Source organism: Furipterus horrens, unplaced genomic scaffold (assembly GCF_987537825.1).
Source record: "Furipterus horrens unplaced genomic scaffold, mFurHor1.1.pri manual_scaffold_8, whole genome shotgun sequence".
NCBI lineage: Eukaryota > Metazoa > Chordata > Mammalia > Chiroptera > Furipteridae > Furipterus > Furipterus horrens.
In genome coordinates, this window is record NW_028327178.1 from 111,025,000 (window position 1) to 111,039,684 (window position 14,685).

At 64.1% G+C, this 14,685-nt stretch overlaps 1 protein-coding gene across 1 annotated transcript; it reads right to left on the reverse strand.

Moving 5' to 3' along the window:
- Positions 1-7,661: 7,661 nt before the first annotated feature.
- SOX18 (SRY-box transcription factor 18) lies at positions 7,662-9,158 on the reverse strand. The gene is made up of 2 exons (XM_090286693.1): positions 8,679-9,158; positions 7,662-8,499 (listed from the first exon to the last, which is right to left on the reverse strand). Exons 1-2 carry the CDS (start codon positions 9,025-9,027, stop codon positions 7,694-7,696), a joined length of 1,155 nt encoding a protein of 384 aa, XP_090142819.1. The 5' UTR covers positions 9,028-9,158; the 3' UTR covers positions 7,662-7,693.
- Between the last annotated feature and the right edge of the window lie 5,527 nt (positions 9,159-14,685).

Here is a 14,685-nt window from a genome sequence, read left to right on the forward strand (position 1 = left end):
CAGCCTCCAGCTCACTTCTAACAGGCTTCTTGGCCATGAGGTGCAGACCTGCGGGCCACACTCTGAGTGTGGAGGGGACACCCCTGGTACTGGCACACCCCACAGGTGGAGTGGGGGCTGGTGTGGGGGCTCCAGCCAGGGCCGGAGCATGGACGTAGAAACTGGAACGGTGCAGCTGGGGGGTCTGAGTGAGGAGGGTGTTAGAGCTGGAGTCAAGGAGCACCCGTGCACTGGGCGTGGGTGTGGGGGCGGTGTGCGTGAGGCTGAAGGAGACGCTTGGACATGGAGGGGTCAGGGGAGGCCCGGTCAGCCTCAGAATCCTGGCCTGAGCACCTGGGTGTGTGCTCTTGAACTAGGGGTACCCTGGTAGAGGAGCCGCACAGGAGAGCAGACCTTGGTAGGACGAAGCAGTTGCTTCCCTGGGCTCCTGCCGTGCAGCCTTGGGAGGGGCTGGTGTCCAGGTAGGGGGAACCGGTCCATTTTGGTTGCAGCCTAAGGGACAGGGCAGCTGAGCAGGGGCTGGAGAAGGTCAGTAAGCAAATGTTGGGGTCATTGTAAGGGCAGGAGGAGGGCAGGTCCTCCACAGAGGCCCTCACCATGTCCCTGTGCTCCCCAGGCAGCTGGCTCCTGGCACTTGGACGTGCCCCAGCTCCAGGGGCTCATGGGGCCGGCACGGCCTGGGGTGGTCCTGGCTGCTGCCCCCCCAGAGCGCCCCCTTCCTGCTGCCGAGAGCTGTGGGGATGTGCAGAGGGGGGAGGTACCTTTATCCACCCTGGCCCTGCCCCAGGAAGGTTCAAAGAAACTGCAGCCTCGGGGTGGGGGGGGCGGGGGGAGCAGAAGTCTCAGAATTTTAGGGACACAGCCCCCTCCCTAGTGCTGGACCATGACCACACGAGTGGGCGAGATGCTCCCGTGCCCTGACCCACCTGGTAGTGTGCTGATGGGTTGCCCGTGACTGTGTTCACACAGGTGCATGTGTTTGAGTGCTGCCCCCCTCCCCGTGCTCCACGGCCGAGCTCCCCTTCCACAGGCCCTGCTGGCCTGTCCCGGCAGATGGAGGGAGGCCTTTGGTCTGAGCAGCAGAACACAGCGCCCCCCCAATCTTGCTTCTGAGTCGGTCTCTGCACAGCGCCCCACCCCCTTCCATCCTCTGCCCTTTCTCTGAGGCCTCAGACATGCCAGCCCCAGACAGTGGGCCCGCGTCACGGTATGGGCGACTCAGGCCCTATCCCCACATCTCAGAAGCTGCTCGGAAAAGTTACCACAAACTCAGGGGTTCAACGTGATGGAAGGTTTATTTTCTCACCATCCCACTGGCCTGAAGTCACAGCAGCCATGCCCCCTTGGGCCTGCAGGCACCCCTCCTCCATTCCGGCAGCTGCCAGTGCCCCAGGTGCCCTTCACTGTGTCTGCGTCACTCCAGGCCCCGCCTCCTCTCTCCTTTAAGGACCTCCACCACTGAACTTGGTGCTGCCTGCGTGATCCAGCATCTCCTCACCTCAAGGTCCTCTGCCGAGACCCTTTTTCCAAATAAGGTCCCACTCAGATTCTAAGAGTAGACATATCTTCGGGAGGGGGGGCAGGAGGGGCTTTGGCTTCTGGGACAAAGTTCACTTGTGAAGACTGGGAACATCCCATCCAGATCAGGTCTGGGGGCAGGTACAGAGCCACGTCCACTGCTGAGACAGATGACAGGGAAACCGGGGGTGTCCTGCTCAGACCCCGAGATACATGCTCGCTGCTCTTCAGGCTTAGCAGGGGCCCCTCTGTGTGTGGGTCACGGTGGCACACCAGCGCTCAGTAAACGTGCACTGGCTGGGTGACCAGACCGGCAGATCGGAGACGCAACCACTGGCCGCAGAGCCACCGAGGACAGAGCGCCTGCACGTGACTTGGGACGAGCGCTGTGTGTCCGTGGACTCAGGCGCCTGCCAGGCTGGTGCGCCAGCCCCGCTGCTGAGGCGGTTCTTTCTGTGGAACCGCCTCAGGCTCACGCATGGGGGCCTGGGCAGCACCCACTGGGGGCCAGTCCCACGCCTGCCTTCCCAGCTGCTTCCAGGGCGGGGCTGGGACACAGGAGGGCCCTGCGGGGCGGCAGATGGGGCTGCAGGGCACTAGCCAGGGTTGTGCAATGCCCCGAAGCAGGGAGCTAGGCCCCCCCACATGCAATGCGGAAAGGAGGGGCCAGGCTGACTTTGAAGGGTTGCCGGTCCCACGGCCTCCCCAGACTGGGAGCCTTTGAAAAAACATCTGGAACCCGGACCATCACAAACTAGTCTCTGGATTCAAAACACCAGAAAGTTAATCCTGACTGCTACTGTGTGTTCCCCATGCCCACCCACCACCCACTTCTGCCAACAGGCCACAGGGGCAGGGTGCACGCCCTGTCCTGGGGGCCTCCGGGGGCCTGGCAGTACCTTCCCCCAGGGCCCCAGCAGGCTGAGTGAGGGGAGGTGGAGAGAAAGATGGGAGACGCAGCTCTGGGCTCACGGAGCCGTGGTTGCAGGGCGGGGGCAGGACGTGAGTCAGCGGGCCACCACATCTGGCCCGGGGCGCTGAGAAGGCGGGGGGGGGGCGGGGGGGCAGTGCCCGGGCTGGGAGCCTCCGGAGGAAACACCTGCACCCAGACCCAAAAGGGGCGCTGGCCTTGCCGGCGTTGTCCCTGGCCAGTGAGCGGAGTGTGGGGTCCCCATTCTTGCAGGTGTTCAAGGAGACTGACTGCTCCAGCTGTGGCTGCCGGGAAACAAGGCCCCCCACTCCCGGAAGCAAAGCAAATGCTCATGGCGGGAGCAGCGCCAGGTGCTGGAGCCCATTGTCCTTGCCAGGGGCCTGCGGACCCTGCGGAGCGCCCAGGGACGCTCTCCATCCTGGCCCCTCCCTAGGAAAAGACCCAGCTTCTTTGTAAACACAGAAACAAACAACTGTCCTACCTGCCCCAATTAACTGCCCCCCCACCCCAAGAACCAGCGGAAAGCTGGCACCTAAGGGGAAGCAGTCCTTGTTTGGGCGGAAGTGTGTTGGTCAGGACGGGTGGGTGCAGGTAATGTGCGCTACGGGGGAGGTGGGGCATCCTGGGATGGGACGCTGGCTCTGGGTCACCTCCCGGTTGTGGCTTGTTGGGACCTCTGCTCGCCTGCGGAGGGGCGCGGCCGGGCTCCGTGAGGTTCGGTCCTGGCCTCGGTGCCTCCCGCCACCGCCCGGTCGTGACAGTCGTGCTTAGGGCTGGGACGGGCAGGGCACCCCGCCAGGTGATCCGGCTCTGTCCTGCCGCCCCCCGCGTCCCAGCCCGGCCTGCGCAGGGCGTGAGGCCAGGGGTCCGGCTGCGGCCCTAGATAAGCCCTGCACCCCTGCCGCTTCCTGCGCTTCCTCCCAGCGCCGCCGCCGCTGCGCGCCCCTTCCTGTTTCCTTGAGCGGCTGGCGCTCCGGGGACCGGGGTCGTGGGGACGGGACAGGGTCGTGGGAGGGGCGGGGTTGTGGGGACAGGGCGGGGTCGTGGAGGGGCGGGAGCCCCCACAGCACTTGGCCATGACAGACCCCTGGGTGCTTTCCTGGGAGGCTGTGACGGGGGAGGGGGGAGAAGGTGGGCAGAAGTGGAGGGGCTGAAACAAGAGGAGTCTTGGCCTCCCACCCCCTCCTGCCCAGAGCTGGGTCACGATTCTCTGTGGCCTGACTGGCACCTGCCGCTTGGAGCCTCTTCCAGCCTTAGGCAGGAGTTGGGGGTGGGCCTGCTGGAGGGTTGAAAATTGGTTGGGGAAGCGTTGGGATTGGAGGTCGGAGGCTTTGGACCCCCCTTTTGGGGGCAGCTACTCTTGCATATGGATTTAAGGGTTTAACCTACTTGCTCAGACCTTCTCTTCAGAGATACAAGTTTATGTAATTTTAATAAAACACATCCACGGGAAATGTTCATGGCGGTGTTGTCCACACGTGTGGTCAGTCCATGCAGAGCAATGTTATTTGGCCTTAAAGAAGAGTGGGGAGCACTCTGGCTGGTGTGGCTCAGTGGACTGAGCATGAGCCTGCAAACCAAATGGTCGTCAGTTCGATTCCCAGTCAGGACACATGCCTGGGTTGCGGACTGGGTCCCCAGTTGGGGACACGTGAGAAGCAACCACACATGGATGTTTCTCTCCCTCTCTTTCTCCCTTCTTTCCCCTCTCTCTAAAAATAAATAAAATCTTAAAAAAAAAAAAAAAAGGAACAGGGAGCAATCCTGATGAATGCACCAGGATGAACCTGGAAAGGTGATGCTCAGTGAGCAAAGCAAGACAAGAGGCCACTGCTGTGTGGGTCTTGCTGACATAAAGTGTCCAGAACTGGCAAAAGCAGAGGCAGGAGGTGGGTTGGTGTGTCTCAGGGGTCAAGGGTGGGATAGTTACAGGAAATCACTGATACTAGATAGTGGTGATGCTTGTACAACCTGTGAACACATTAAACAGTGTGCACTTAAAAATGGATGTCACCCTGGCTGGTGTGGCTCAGTGGATTGAGTGCCAGCCTGCGAACCAAAGAGTTGCTGGTTTGATTCCCAGTTGGGGCACATGCCTGGGTTGCGGGCCAGGTCCCCAGTTGGGGGCACGTGAGAGGCAACCACACACTGACGTTTCTCCATGTTTTTCTCCCTCCCTTCCCTTCTCTCTAAAAAATTTTTAAAAATGAATTTAGGTTTTGTTGCATGTGAGCTTAGTGGTTGCATTGTCTAGAGCTTCTCTAGTGGAATGGAGGCTTAGGATTTAGGTCCCTCCTGCCCCCCAAGGTGTCCGAGCTGATGCCAGGTGTCCTGGGGAGAGGGCTCCACTCACCCGCTCTCTGCCCACCTCCCTGACCGGCCCCCATGGGTGGCTTGTTGGGAAGGGCTCAACACCTCCGCCCAGGTCACTGCAGGGCCAGGCTGGGTCCCAGGCGTGGGAGCCGCGGCTCGTGCCAGGCAGAGCTGCTTGAACTTCCCACCCGTCAGGCGCTAGGCTGCCTGGGTCTGTTCCTGGCGGGACTGACTCAGCCGGAGCTGGGGGGTGTGGACTTCCCTTCTCCGACCCTCGGCGGGGGTGGGGGTGGGGGTGGGGAGCAGGTGGGTGGAGCCAGGAGGGGGAGGGGTGGAAAGCCAGACCTGGAGCTGCAGCTGCCCAGGCCCCGGGGCTGTAGTCGTGCCTGGGGGCGGCTCGTCCAGGTGGGGCCAAGCCAGGCCCATTGGGGGACTCCCCAGGCAGGACTCTGGACAAAGGGGCCTCTGAGGAGACCCCAGCCCCTCGCGCAGCGCCCCCGCTGAGGAGCTGCTATTAGAAACGGCTGCGCGCTGTGAGAGGCCCTCAGTCCCTGTGGCACGGGGACTCCTCCACACTGGGACCCCCGCTGGCCTCCCACCCTGGTCCTGAGGGAGCGGCTTCTGGGGAACAAGCTGCTCTGTCTCCTCCCTACTAGGGCAATGGGGGTGTTGCCACCCCAGGGCCCCCATGTGACACTCCATCCTGCTGCCCCTGAGGGTGGAGGGGCGAACCCTCTAGGTGGGATGGGGTGTAGTGCAGAGCCCAGAATGGAGGCCGCAGCTGGGCCAGAAGACAGCAGACAGACAGATAGCCCTGACTGCTGGCCTGGCACCTTCCTCTGCGTGTGTCCTTGGCTGGCTCTGCACAGGGGCACAGATGGGACAGTGCCTGGGCCCACACAGGGCGGCCCTCCTTGGGCAGAGGCTCTGGGCAGAGGTGGGGCTGGGCTGGTCCTCCTTCCCATTTGCCCTGGCCAGGGGGTGGGGAGGGGGTGGGTGAGAAGGTGGGAGGGCCCACACCTGGGGCAGAGGCTCTTGGACACCAGGTGCCCTGGTGTCCATTCCTGGGAGGGCCTCAGCAGGGTGTGCCTTGGCCAGCTGGGGTGTTGGTCCCCCGTTCCCCCAGCAGAGGCAGGCCCAGAACAGGAGCTGGTGGGCCGAGAGAGCTGGGTGTGGCTTGCACACCCCTAGGTGACTGGCAACCTCCCCCCCCAGCAGGAGCCAGGACTCAGCATTGGTGCCTCAGAACCCGCCCCCCCCAACAGATGTGTGCTCGGACACCCTTGTGGCTTTGTGTCCCAGCTGCCCTGCCTCCTGTGTCCCAGCGCTCACGCTTTGAAGTAGCAGATGCTCTCTGTCCTTGGTGTCCCGTGGGCTATTTCTGTCTGTCCCTCCACCCACTGGGGACATCTCTGCTGTCCTCAGCTTGTCCCTCTCTGTCACTTTGTCCCTTAGTTTTCTGGGCCCTGCTGCCAATGGGTGGGGATAGGGGGCTGGGGAAGCTCCCCCACTCTGCCCACTGAGGTGTGGGGCTCATGCCAGTTAACACACAGGTGGCATCAGCCTACCTCCAAGAGGCGGGACAACTGTCGCAGCCGTACAGCCTGTCCCCTCCCTGCACGGGCTCTCAGGCATCCAGCCTTGTGCTTGCTGCACACCTGGGTTCAGAGTCTCAGACACGCTGGGCACCACATGCTCAGGCACCTTCATGGACGGTCATACCATCAGCATTGCAGCCCCGCCCATCACCTGTGCACACACACATGTACATGCTGGCTCACAAGCATGTGCACACGCGTGGCAGACTCACTCCTACCCGCAGTCCCAGACATTGGTGCGCCCCTCAGGGTGCATGCGCCCGGGAGACTGAGCATGACCCCCCACCTCAGGGCTTTCAGGGATGGGCAGGGTCCCCCATATGCTATGAGTGTGGAGGCTGGGGCAGCACAGACCATAGGGCCACACACTCTCTCCTCCTGGGACGTGTGTGTGCCAGAGATTCATGTCTGGGGGTGCTCATGGGCTCTGCCCACGAAGGAAGAATCGCCGAGAAGAGGATGCAACATGTGCTCCACCTGTGGGCGCTGTCCCGGGGGCCCCCAGGCTTGAAGGAAGTTTCAGAGAGGGAATGGGTTTCAGGTGTAGTCTGCCCCTATTAGGCTTGAGTTAAAACGGGGGGTGGGAGGCAGGAGGGGAACTGAGGTTGGAGAGTGGGGAGTGGTCACAGCTGCTGCCTCCCGCCCACTCTGTCTGGGCAAGTGTCATCCTGGGAGGATGGAGAGGCAGGTACTGTGGGGTCCAAGCTGGGGGCCAGGTTCCCAGAGGAGATTTGGAAGAAAGGGCGCGTCCAGGGACCCTGGGGGAGCAGCTCTGTCCTCCCCGGCCACCACAGATGAGGCGGAGCTCAGAGGCCGGGATGAGGCACTTTATTGCGGCCTCACCTGGCCCAGGGGGCCCAGCTCCAGGCTCCTCCTTAATAGTGAACAAACATCATTATACCTGCTCGTTAAAAAACCCTTTTGCTACATTGACTTCTGATCATTGAAACCCCTTGGAAGAAAAGGTTTAAGCATTCAGTTACAAATTAAATATAGTGTATTAAGTATATAAAAAAAGGCAAAGTAAAAAAAAAAAAAACAAAAAAAAAAAAAACAGCCTGGTTCTAGAAAACACTGCGGGAAAAGGATTATGCGCTTCAAAAACTTAACCCTGGCAGGGCCAGCCCACAGGTCCGAGCCTGGGCGTCTGAGAAAGGCCCGGACATGTGGGAACCACACTCGCAGGGCCCGCCGGCAGAGGCCAGGCCGAGCGTCGTGGTTCCTACCGGGCTGTTGCAAGCAGCCGCAGCGGACACCTGCGGTGGAGACAGAGCGGCGACGCGCGGCGAGACGGCGGGCGGGGGGGGGACGGCGAGGGCCAGCGCGGCCGGGCCTAGCCCGAGATGCACGCGCTGTAGTACACGGCGCTGCTGGCGTCGGACAGCGCCGCGATCAGGCTGCTCTCCTCCGGGCAGGACATGGCGCGCGGGCCCAGCTTGGCCAGCGCCACGTGGTACGGCAGCCCGGCGGCGTCGGGCCGAGTCCGGCTGCAGTTGAGGTACTGGTCGAACTCGGTGAGGTCCACGTCGGCCCACAGGTCGGCGGCAGGCCCCAGTGGCTCGGCGCCCTCCAGCGGCGGGGCTTCGGGCGGCGGCGACAGCGGGCCCGGGTACGGGCCGGGGCCGGGCGCACCCAAGGCGCTGTAGTAGAGGCCGGAGAGCGGCGCGGCAGGGGCGGGCGTGGTCCTGAGCGCCTCGGCCAGGGGCGCCCCGTAGCAGCCGCTGGGGTCCCGGGACAACTCCGCGGGGCCGTAGGGCGCACGGAAGGCCCGCAGCGCGCAGTCCTCGGGTGCCGCGGGCGGCGGGAAGAAGGCGGCCTCGCCGGGCTCCAGGCCGTCCAGCGGCGAGCGCTCGGGCGTGGGCAGCCCCAGGCCGTCGAACTCGGCACCCAGCGGCGGCAGCTCGCGGAAGGCACGGGCTGAACCAGGCGCCGCGGGGAAGGGCTCGGGCGGCGGGGCCGGGGGCGCCAGGCCCTGGAGCAGGAGGCCGGGCTCCATCCGCCGAGCCTTCCGCGCCTGCTTCTTGCGGCGCGGCCGGTACTTGTAGTTGGGGTGGTCGCGCAGGTGCTGCACGCGCAGCCTCTCTGCTTCCTCCACGAAGGGCCGCTTCTCCACCGTGCTCAGCTCTTTCCATGCCTTGCCTGCAGGTCGCGGGCGCTGGTCAGTGGGCGGCCGTCGCGCGGGCCCACTCTAACGCCCTGCGCGTGCCCTGGGCGCGCTGCGAGGGTAGGGGCAACCCCCGCCCGCCCGGGTCCACCTGTGCCAAGTCCCGCACCCCTTCCCTGGCCCCCTCCGCTCCCTGCCCGCCCGCGCCACTCACCCAGCATCTTGCTGAGCACCGCGTTGTGCAGGTCCGGGTTCTGCTGCGCCAGCCGCTTGCGCTCGTCTTTCGCCCACACCATGAAGGCGTTCATGGGCCGCCGGATGCGCGACTCGTCGGCCGCCTGGCGTTCCCCGCGGCCGGCCGGGCTGAGGCCATAACGCCCCGGATCGGGGCTGCGCGGCGGGCTGCGCGGTGGGCTGGGTGGTGAGGCGGGCGCAGCGGGCGCGGCAAGGGCGGCGGGGAGGCCGCGCGGCTCAGCGGCGGCCCCGGGTCCCGGGGCCCATGCACAGTCGCGGCGGGCTGACGGATCGTCCTGTGCGCCGTAGCCGGGCGGCGATCTCTGCATTCCAGCTGGGCGCGGCCTGGGCGGAACGAAGCGCGGGAGCGCGGAGGTGGGCAGCGGTCACTTGGGGGCCTGGACGGACGGGTGGACTGCGGCGGGGACGGCGGTGGCCTCGCGCCGGGTGGGCGCCCAGATATAGCGGCGCGGGGCCAATCGGCTGCGGGGCGGGCGGGCCGGGGCGGGCCGGGGCCGGGGCCGCCCCCTCACGGGGCGCCCTTTCTTCTCCTCCAGGCGCATTCCGTCGAGGCCTCCTCCGCGCAGTGCCCCCCGCACCCTCTCTGAAGGAGAGACCCCCCCGAATGCGGAAGGGCCACTGATGTGGGCTGGAGCTTGGAAGGGGGCGTCCTCATGGGGCTGTCAGAGGTTCAGAGATGAGCTGCCGCCCCCACCCATGGAGTCAGACTCGTGGGTGGTAACTCCTCCGCCCTGAAACTACAGTGGGAGGAGGGGGCCATATTTTAACACCATATTCTTGGGAAGCTGCCTTCCCAACAGCCGGAAAGTCCTTCCGTGAGTCTAGCTCAAAGGTAAGGGGCACTTTGGGAAAGCGCCCTGTATCTGGAGGGAGGGTGATCTGGGTAACCCCAGGGGCACAGTGTCCCCGACCCGCCACACACATGTTGAACTTCAGCACTGGGGCTTTGAGCCCCACCTAAGACTGCCCATGGGGTTAAAGAAGATGGTCTTCATGCCCCTCCCCCACTCCCAAACCAACTCAGAACTGGCAACTTGGACAAGGTGGGGACCAGAGGACGGAATGCGCAGTCCCCCTGCCTCACTCTCTCTCCCCTGCTAGGGTGGAGGGTAGGGGTCTGGGACCAGTCCTAGCTGCTTATGTGCCCAGCCCAAGCCCCTCCCTCACCTGCAGCAGCAAGACAGGGTGATGCTGGACGGTGGGAAGGGGGTGGGGAGTGCCTGTCCTGGCCGTCAGACCTGGATGGGTTTCCAGAGGGACTTCCAGCCTCCTCCCAGCCTCCTCCACCCCAGAAGAAGGGGGTCTGGATTCTAGGAGCTGAGGAGTCTCCTCACCCTTCCTGCTGAGGGTGGTCCTGCTGGGGGTGGAGCAAGTGCCCTCAGTGCGAGTTTTCCTTCTGCAGACCCACCTGCAGCCCAGGAGCCCCCACCCCAGGCCCTGGGAGGTTGGTGGGGTGTGACCACAAGTGTCAGTAACCCTGGGCCTGGGGGGCCAGAGGTCCTCAGCGCTCTGTCCCCCCCCCCCCCCATCCCTCTCCACCACATAGCACTAGGAATGGGATGGGTCCCATGGGGGGGGGGGTCCTATTGCTCCCTCTAGTGGCTGCTTTTGAGCTGCTCCAGGGGCCCTCCCGCCCTGGGAACGACCCCACCCCACCCCACCCCACAAGGATCCCCTAGGGCCTTCCAGTGTGCAGCCTGCCTCACATCAGAATCTGACCTGTAGGGTCTCATCCACAGGCTGGAGGAGTCAAAGGCGGGTGTCGCATGCTGGTTTCCACCTCTCCCAGGCCACAGTGGACAGGCTGTGGGCCCTGAGCCTGTACTGATGAAACAGGGGGGTGGGAGGGGCAGTCAGGCCACAGGAGGGGGTGGTTCTTTGGATCCCAGGGAAGACTGGTTCACAGTGGCAGTCAAGCAAGGATGGAGGGCACTGTTGAGTAGGGGCACAGGCCTCTCCCAGGGGGCCTCTGAGCAGTGAGCAGGTGGCCCCAGGAGCCTCTGTGGGAAGTTGGGGAGCTGCAGGGGAAGACTCCAGGTTGAAGGGTGGGCCCTCAGGACAGCATTTGGCAGAGGCTGATCCACCCACAACCTTCTGGATGTGGCCTGGCTCAGCCTGGGCAGCAGCGAGCCTGCGGTGATGGTCACTGGGGCTTAGGAAGGGTCTTCCACTGTAGGGACCCCTGCTCCCCTGGACTGGGATGGGTTTTTGGCTCCTGAAGGGACCCTGCCTGGCCCTCTGCCACCCTGACAGCTCAGAGTTGTCTGAGCTGCTGCGAAGGCAGTGCAGGCAGCGTCCGGCATGACCTCACCTCCCCGGTGCCCCACCCCCCCGGCTGCCTCGCCTGGCGCCAGCCGGTGACCCTCCCTCTTGGTCCAACTGTTCAGCTCAGGTGTTTGACTGCCCTGTTCCGTGGGGCTGGGGCTGGGGCTGGGGCAGAGCAAGGGGAGAGCCCGGGTGCCCCCTACCTCTTTGGGGTCGGGCTTCCTGGCAGGGGTCTGGACAGCCTGCCCTGCCACTAGCTCAGGCCCAAATGGGAGAACAATGGGAGTGGGGACTCCCCAGGGCTCCACAAGGGCTGGTGTGGGTGTGGACGGCTGTGCTGGGGGAGGGACATCAGATGTGTGTTTGCATCTGTGTGTGGTCTGTGTGTGTCTGTCTGTCTGCCTGAGTTTGGGGGTGAGGTGGGCTCTCGTGTGGGAGACTGCCCAGGACCTAGAATGGTTCCCAGTCCTGGCCCTCAACACCCACCAAGGGAGGGGTCCCCAAGACATCCCTGGGCCACCCAGCTGTGGTCCCAGCTCCAGCCTAAGTGTGGATGAGTCATGAGTTTGGGGATGTTTCTATGCCTCCAGAACCCGCCTCAGGGTGGCCTGGCTCAGGTTGGCTGCTTCCCACCCTTGGAAGGCCTGGTCTGTAGCCCCTGCCTCCCCAGGCAAAAGGTAGCATGGGGGGCAATCTTTCTCTGCAAGGGTGTGGCCCGGGGGTCGCGTGGACACTGTTCTCTCTGCCCTCTGCCTGTTTCCTCCCTTGGCCTGGACTGGACGCCCCAGCCTCTGGGTGAAGCCTGCAAAGGATGCTGGGTAACCTCCTTTAGTGGCTCTGGGTGGGGGCTCAGATGAGCTCCGGGGTGGCGGACCTCCCAGGCGCTGCCCGGGGCCTGGACCGCACAGGCTCCCATCCGCCCAGCCCTGCCCCACAGGAGCGTGAGCCTGGGACCAATTACAGAGCCTGTGGGGCTGGGCCCTCCCATTCCTGGAGGGTGGAGGTGGGGTTCCCACTGGACACAGGTCCAGGTGGCAGGGACTTTCTGATCTCCTGAGACTTCGATTTTGGAGCCAGACCACCCAGCTCAGATCCTGCCTTGTGTCCTTGAGACCAAGATGCAAGTCTGGCCCCCATTCCCATGCTGGTCCTTGGGGTTGCTCCCCAGGACTGTGAGGCAGCTCAGCCTCAGTCTCCGCCTCAGGGACAGAGCCTCTGGGCAGGCCACCTGGCCGCCTAGAATCAGGTGGCACATGTGTGCCTGTGTGGCTCTCACCAGCGATGGGTCTGGTTCTGGCGGACACTGGGGCGCCTGCCTGGCTTCCTGCTCATTCCTGGGGTGCTAGGCTTCCAGGTGCTGCGGGCCTGTCCTGGGAAAGGACAGGGGGTGGACAGGGCGCAGGTGGCCACTCTCCAGTGGGCTTGGTTTGGGCTCAGCGTGTGGTTCCCAGTCCCAGGGCCTGCAGCTGAGCAGAGCTGTAGTGGTGGGACTGGGGGTCAGAGTGCTCGTGGGGTGTGGGGCTGCCTGAGAGTCTGAGCCTGTGGGGAGAGCAGAGGGTGAGTTGCTGCCCCTGTGGGTGCCTTGGTGTGTGCTGAGAGTGGGGGCTGCTGTGCAGGGTGTCAGATCTGCCCTGAGTGCTGCGGGACCAGTGGGACTGAGTGGGTGGGGGCCACAGGTCCTAGGTGTTTGGGGAGGCCTGTGAGTGGCAGCAGACTGTAGGGTGGCAGCCAACCTGTGGACAGTTGGGGTGAGGTCACATGTGGTGGGTGTTCCTGGAGTAAGGGGGTGCTGCCCTGGAAGACGGGGTGTTGAGCTGTTTGAGCCCTTGGGGACCTTGTGTGTCTATGTGCGTCCTGGGGTGTTGCTGCCTGCTGTGTGCTCCCCCCACCCCCTCACCCCCACTCAGCAGGGGCTTCATGGGAACCAGGCTGGGGGATCAATCTGCTCTAGGTTTCCGTGGCAACAGTAGGGCGGAGCCAGGAAACACCAGCTCAGGAAGGAAGGCTGCAGAGTGAGGAGCGAGCCAGGGCCAGCCCAGCTGAGCAGGCGCCAGACACTCTGTCTGCCCAGTCGTCCGGCGTTCTTGCCATGGCTCCACACCCCTGCCACCCAGCCTGCGCACAGGCAGCCTCTGGTACACCTGTCTTTATCCAGATCTCAGGGCCCTGGGTCTGGGTCTGCGTCTGCGGGTGTCTGTTCCACAGAAGCTGTACCCTGCTTCCCCTAAGAGGTTCTTGGTGGGGCTCTCTCTGTGCCCTGCATGGGGGCGTTGTGTGGGCACACTTGGGTATCCTGGGGTCCAGGAATGCAATGCCCCCTGTCATTGCCCTGCCCTGGGCTGGCCTGGCCCCACACTCTCCTGTCCAGCGCTGGTGACAATCCTCAGCTGCCCTGGGAATTGTGGGAAGAAGTAGAGCCCCCACGTGGCCCCTGGCCCAGCAGGCCCTGCAGCTGTGGCTTTGATGGCCCAACCAGGTGGGGCTGTCAGATGGGCTGGGAGGGGCTGTGTTCTTGGGTACCCTCCACCTCTTCTCTTTCGGGGACAGGACAGGCATCATTCACCCACCCCTTCATTTGTGTGCATTGAGCACCTGCTGTGCAGCAGGCCCCATCCTGGGGGATGAAACTTGGCAAACAAATCAGAGCCAAGTCCCTGCCAGTGGGGAGCCCCCACGCTGAGGGACAGACGCTCAGCGAATCTACAAAGGAGTCAGAACACGGGCACCAAGCTGTGGCACTGCTCTGGGACTTGGCATCACAAACGGGGAGGGCGCCTGTGTCGGGGGTGCCCGTCTTGCAGGAGGTGACTCGGGCCACTCTTTGAAGGATACGTGAAAGACAGGGGATGTCTGGGGAGCTTGGCTGACACATAGGGACCAGTAGTGCAAATGCCCTGGGGCAGGTGCAGGGGGGGAGCAGGGAGGGGCCGTGTGGGGCCCCAGAGGGGCTGGCTTTTTTCTCTGAGGGAGGCTTGGTGATCTGGAAAGCCTTTGAGCAGAGGCGGGTGTCACCTGGCAGCTCCACAGCCTCAGCACAGTGCCGTGTGGACATGGGCCTGTGCAGTGCCAGGTGTGAATTGGCAGGGCTCTGCACCCAGAGCAGCACCTGGCTACGGCCCCCTCCCCAGGCCTGGCTCCTCAGCCCCCCAGTCTGCATCCCCTTTGAGTTTCCTGAGTCTCTAGGAGGGCAGGGCCGCTGTGTCTGGACCCCCGCGGTTTGCTGACCTCCTCCTTTCACCCATAGCCCCTGACCCGCAGCTGCCCGGGGCCCCTGGGGAGGGGAGGTGGAGTGGCCGCCAGGCTGTCGGGCTGGCAGGGCCGGGAGGGCGGCGTTTCTGGGAATTGTGTGGGGGAAGCACATTGTTGGAGCAGCCTGGAGCAGGCCACTGGCCTCTGGGGGATGCCGCTGCCTCCCCACGAGTGCTGCCTCTGGGGGCGGGGGAGCGGGGCCTGCCGGGGACTTTCCAAGAGACACTGCAGACAGGGAGACTGAGGCCCAGGGAGGGGCTGCGGTGGTGGGGCCAAGACACACTGGTGCTCAGACAGTAGACTCCTGCTGGATCGAAAGCACTGGTCACCGCTCTGCCTGACCCCAGAAGTTTGCCTGTGAGGGGGCCTAGATGGAGTAGGGTGGGTCTCAGTCCCATCGAGTCCCTGTGCTGGGGACCTGTGGCCCCCATGGTGGGCCAGGGTGTCTGAGG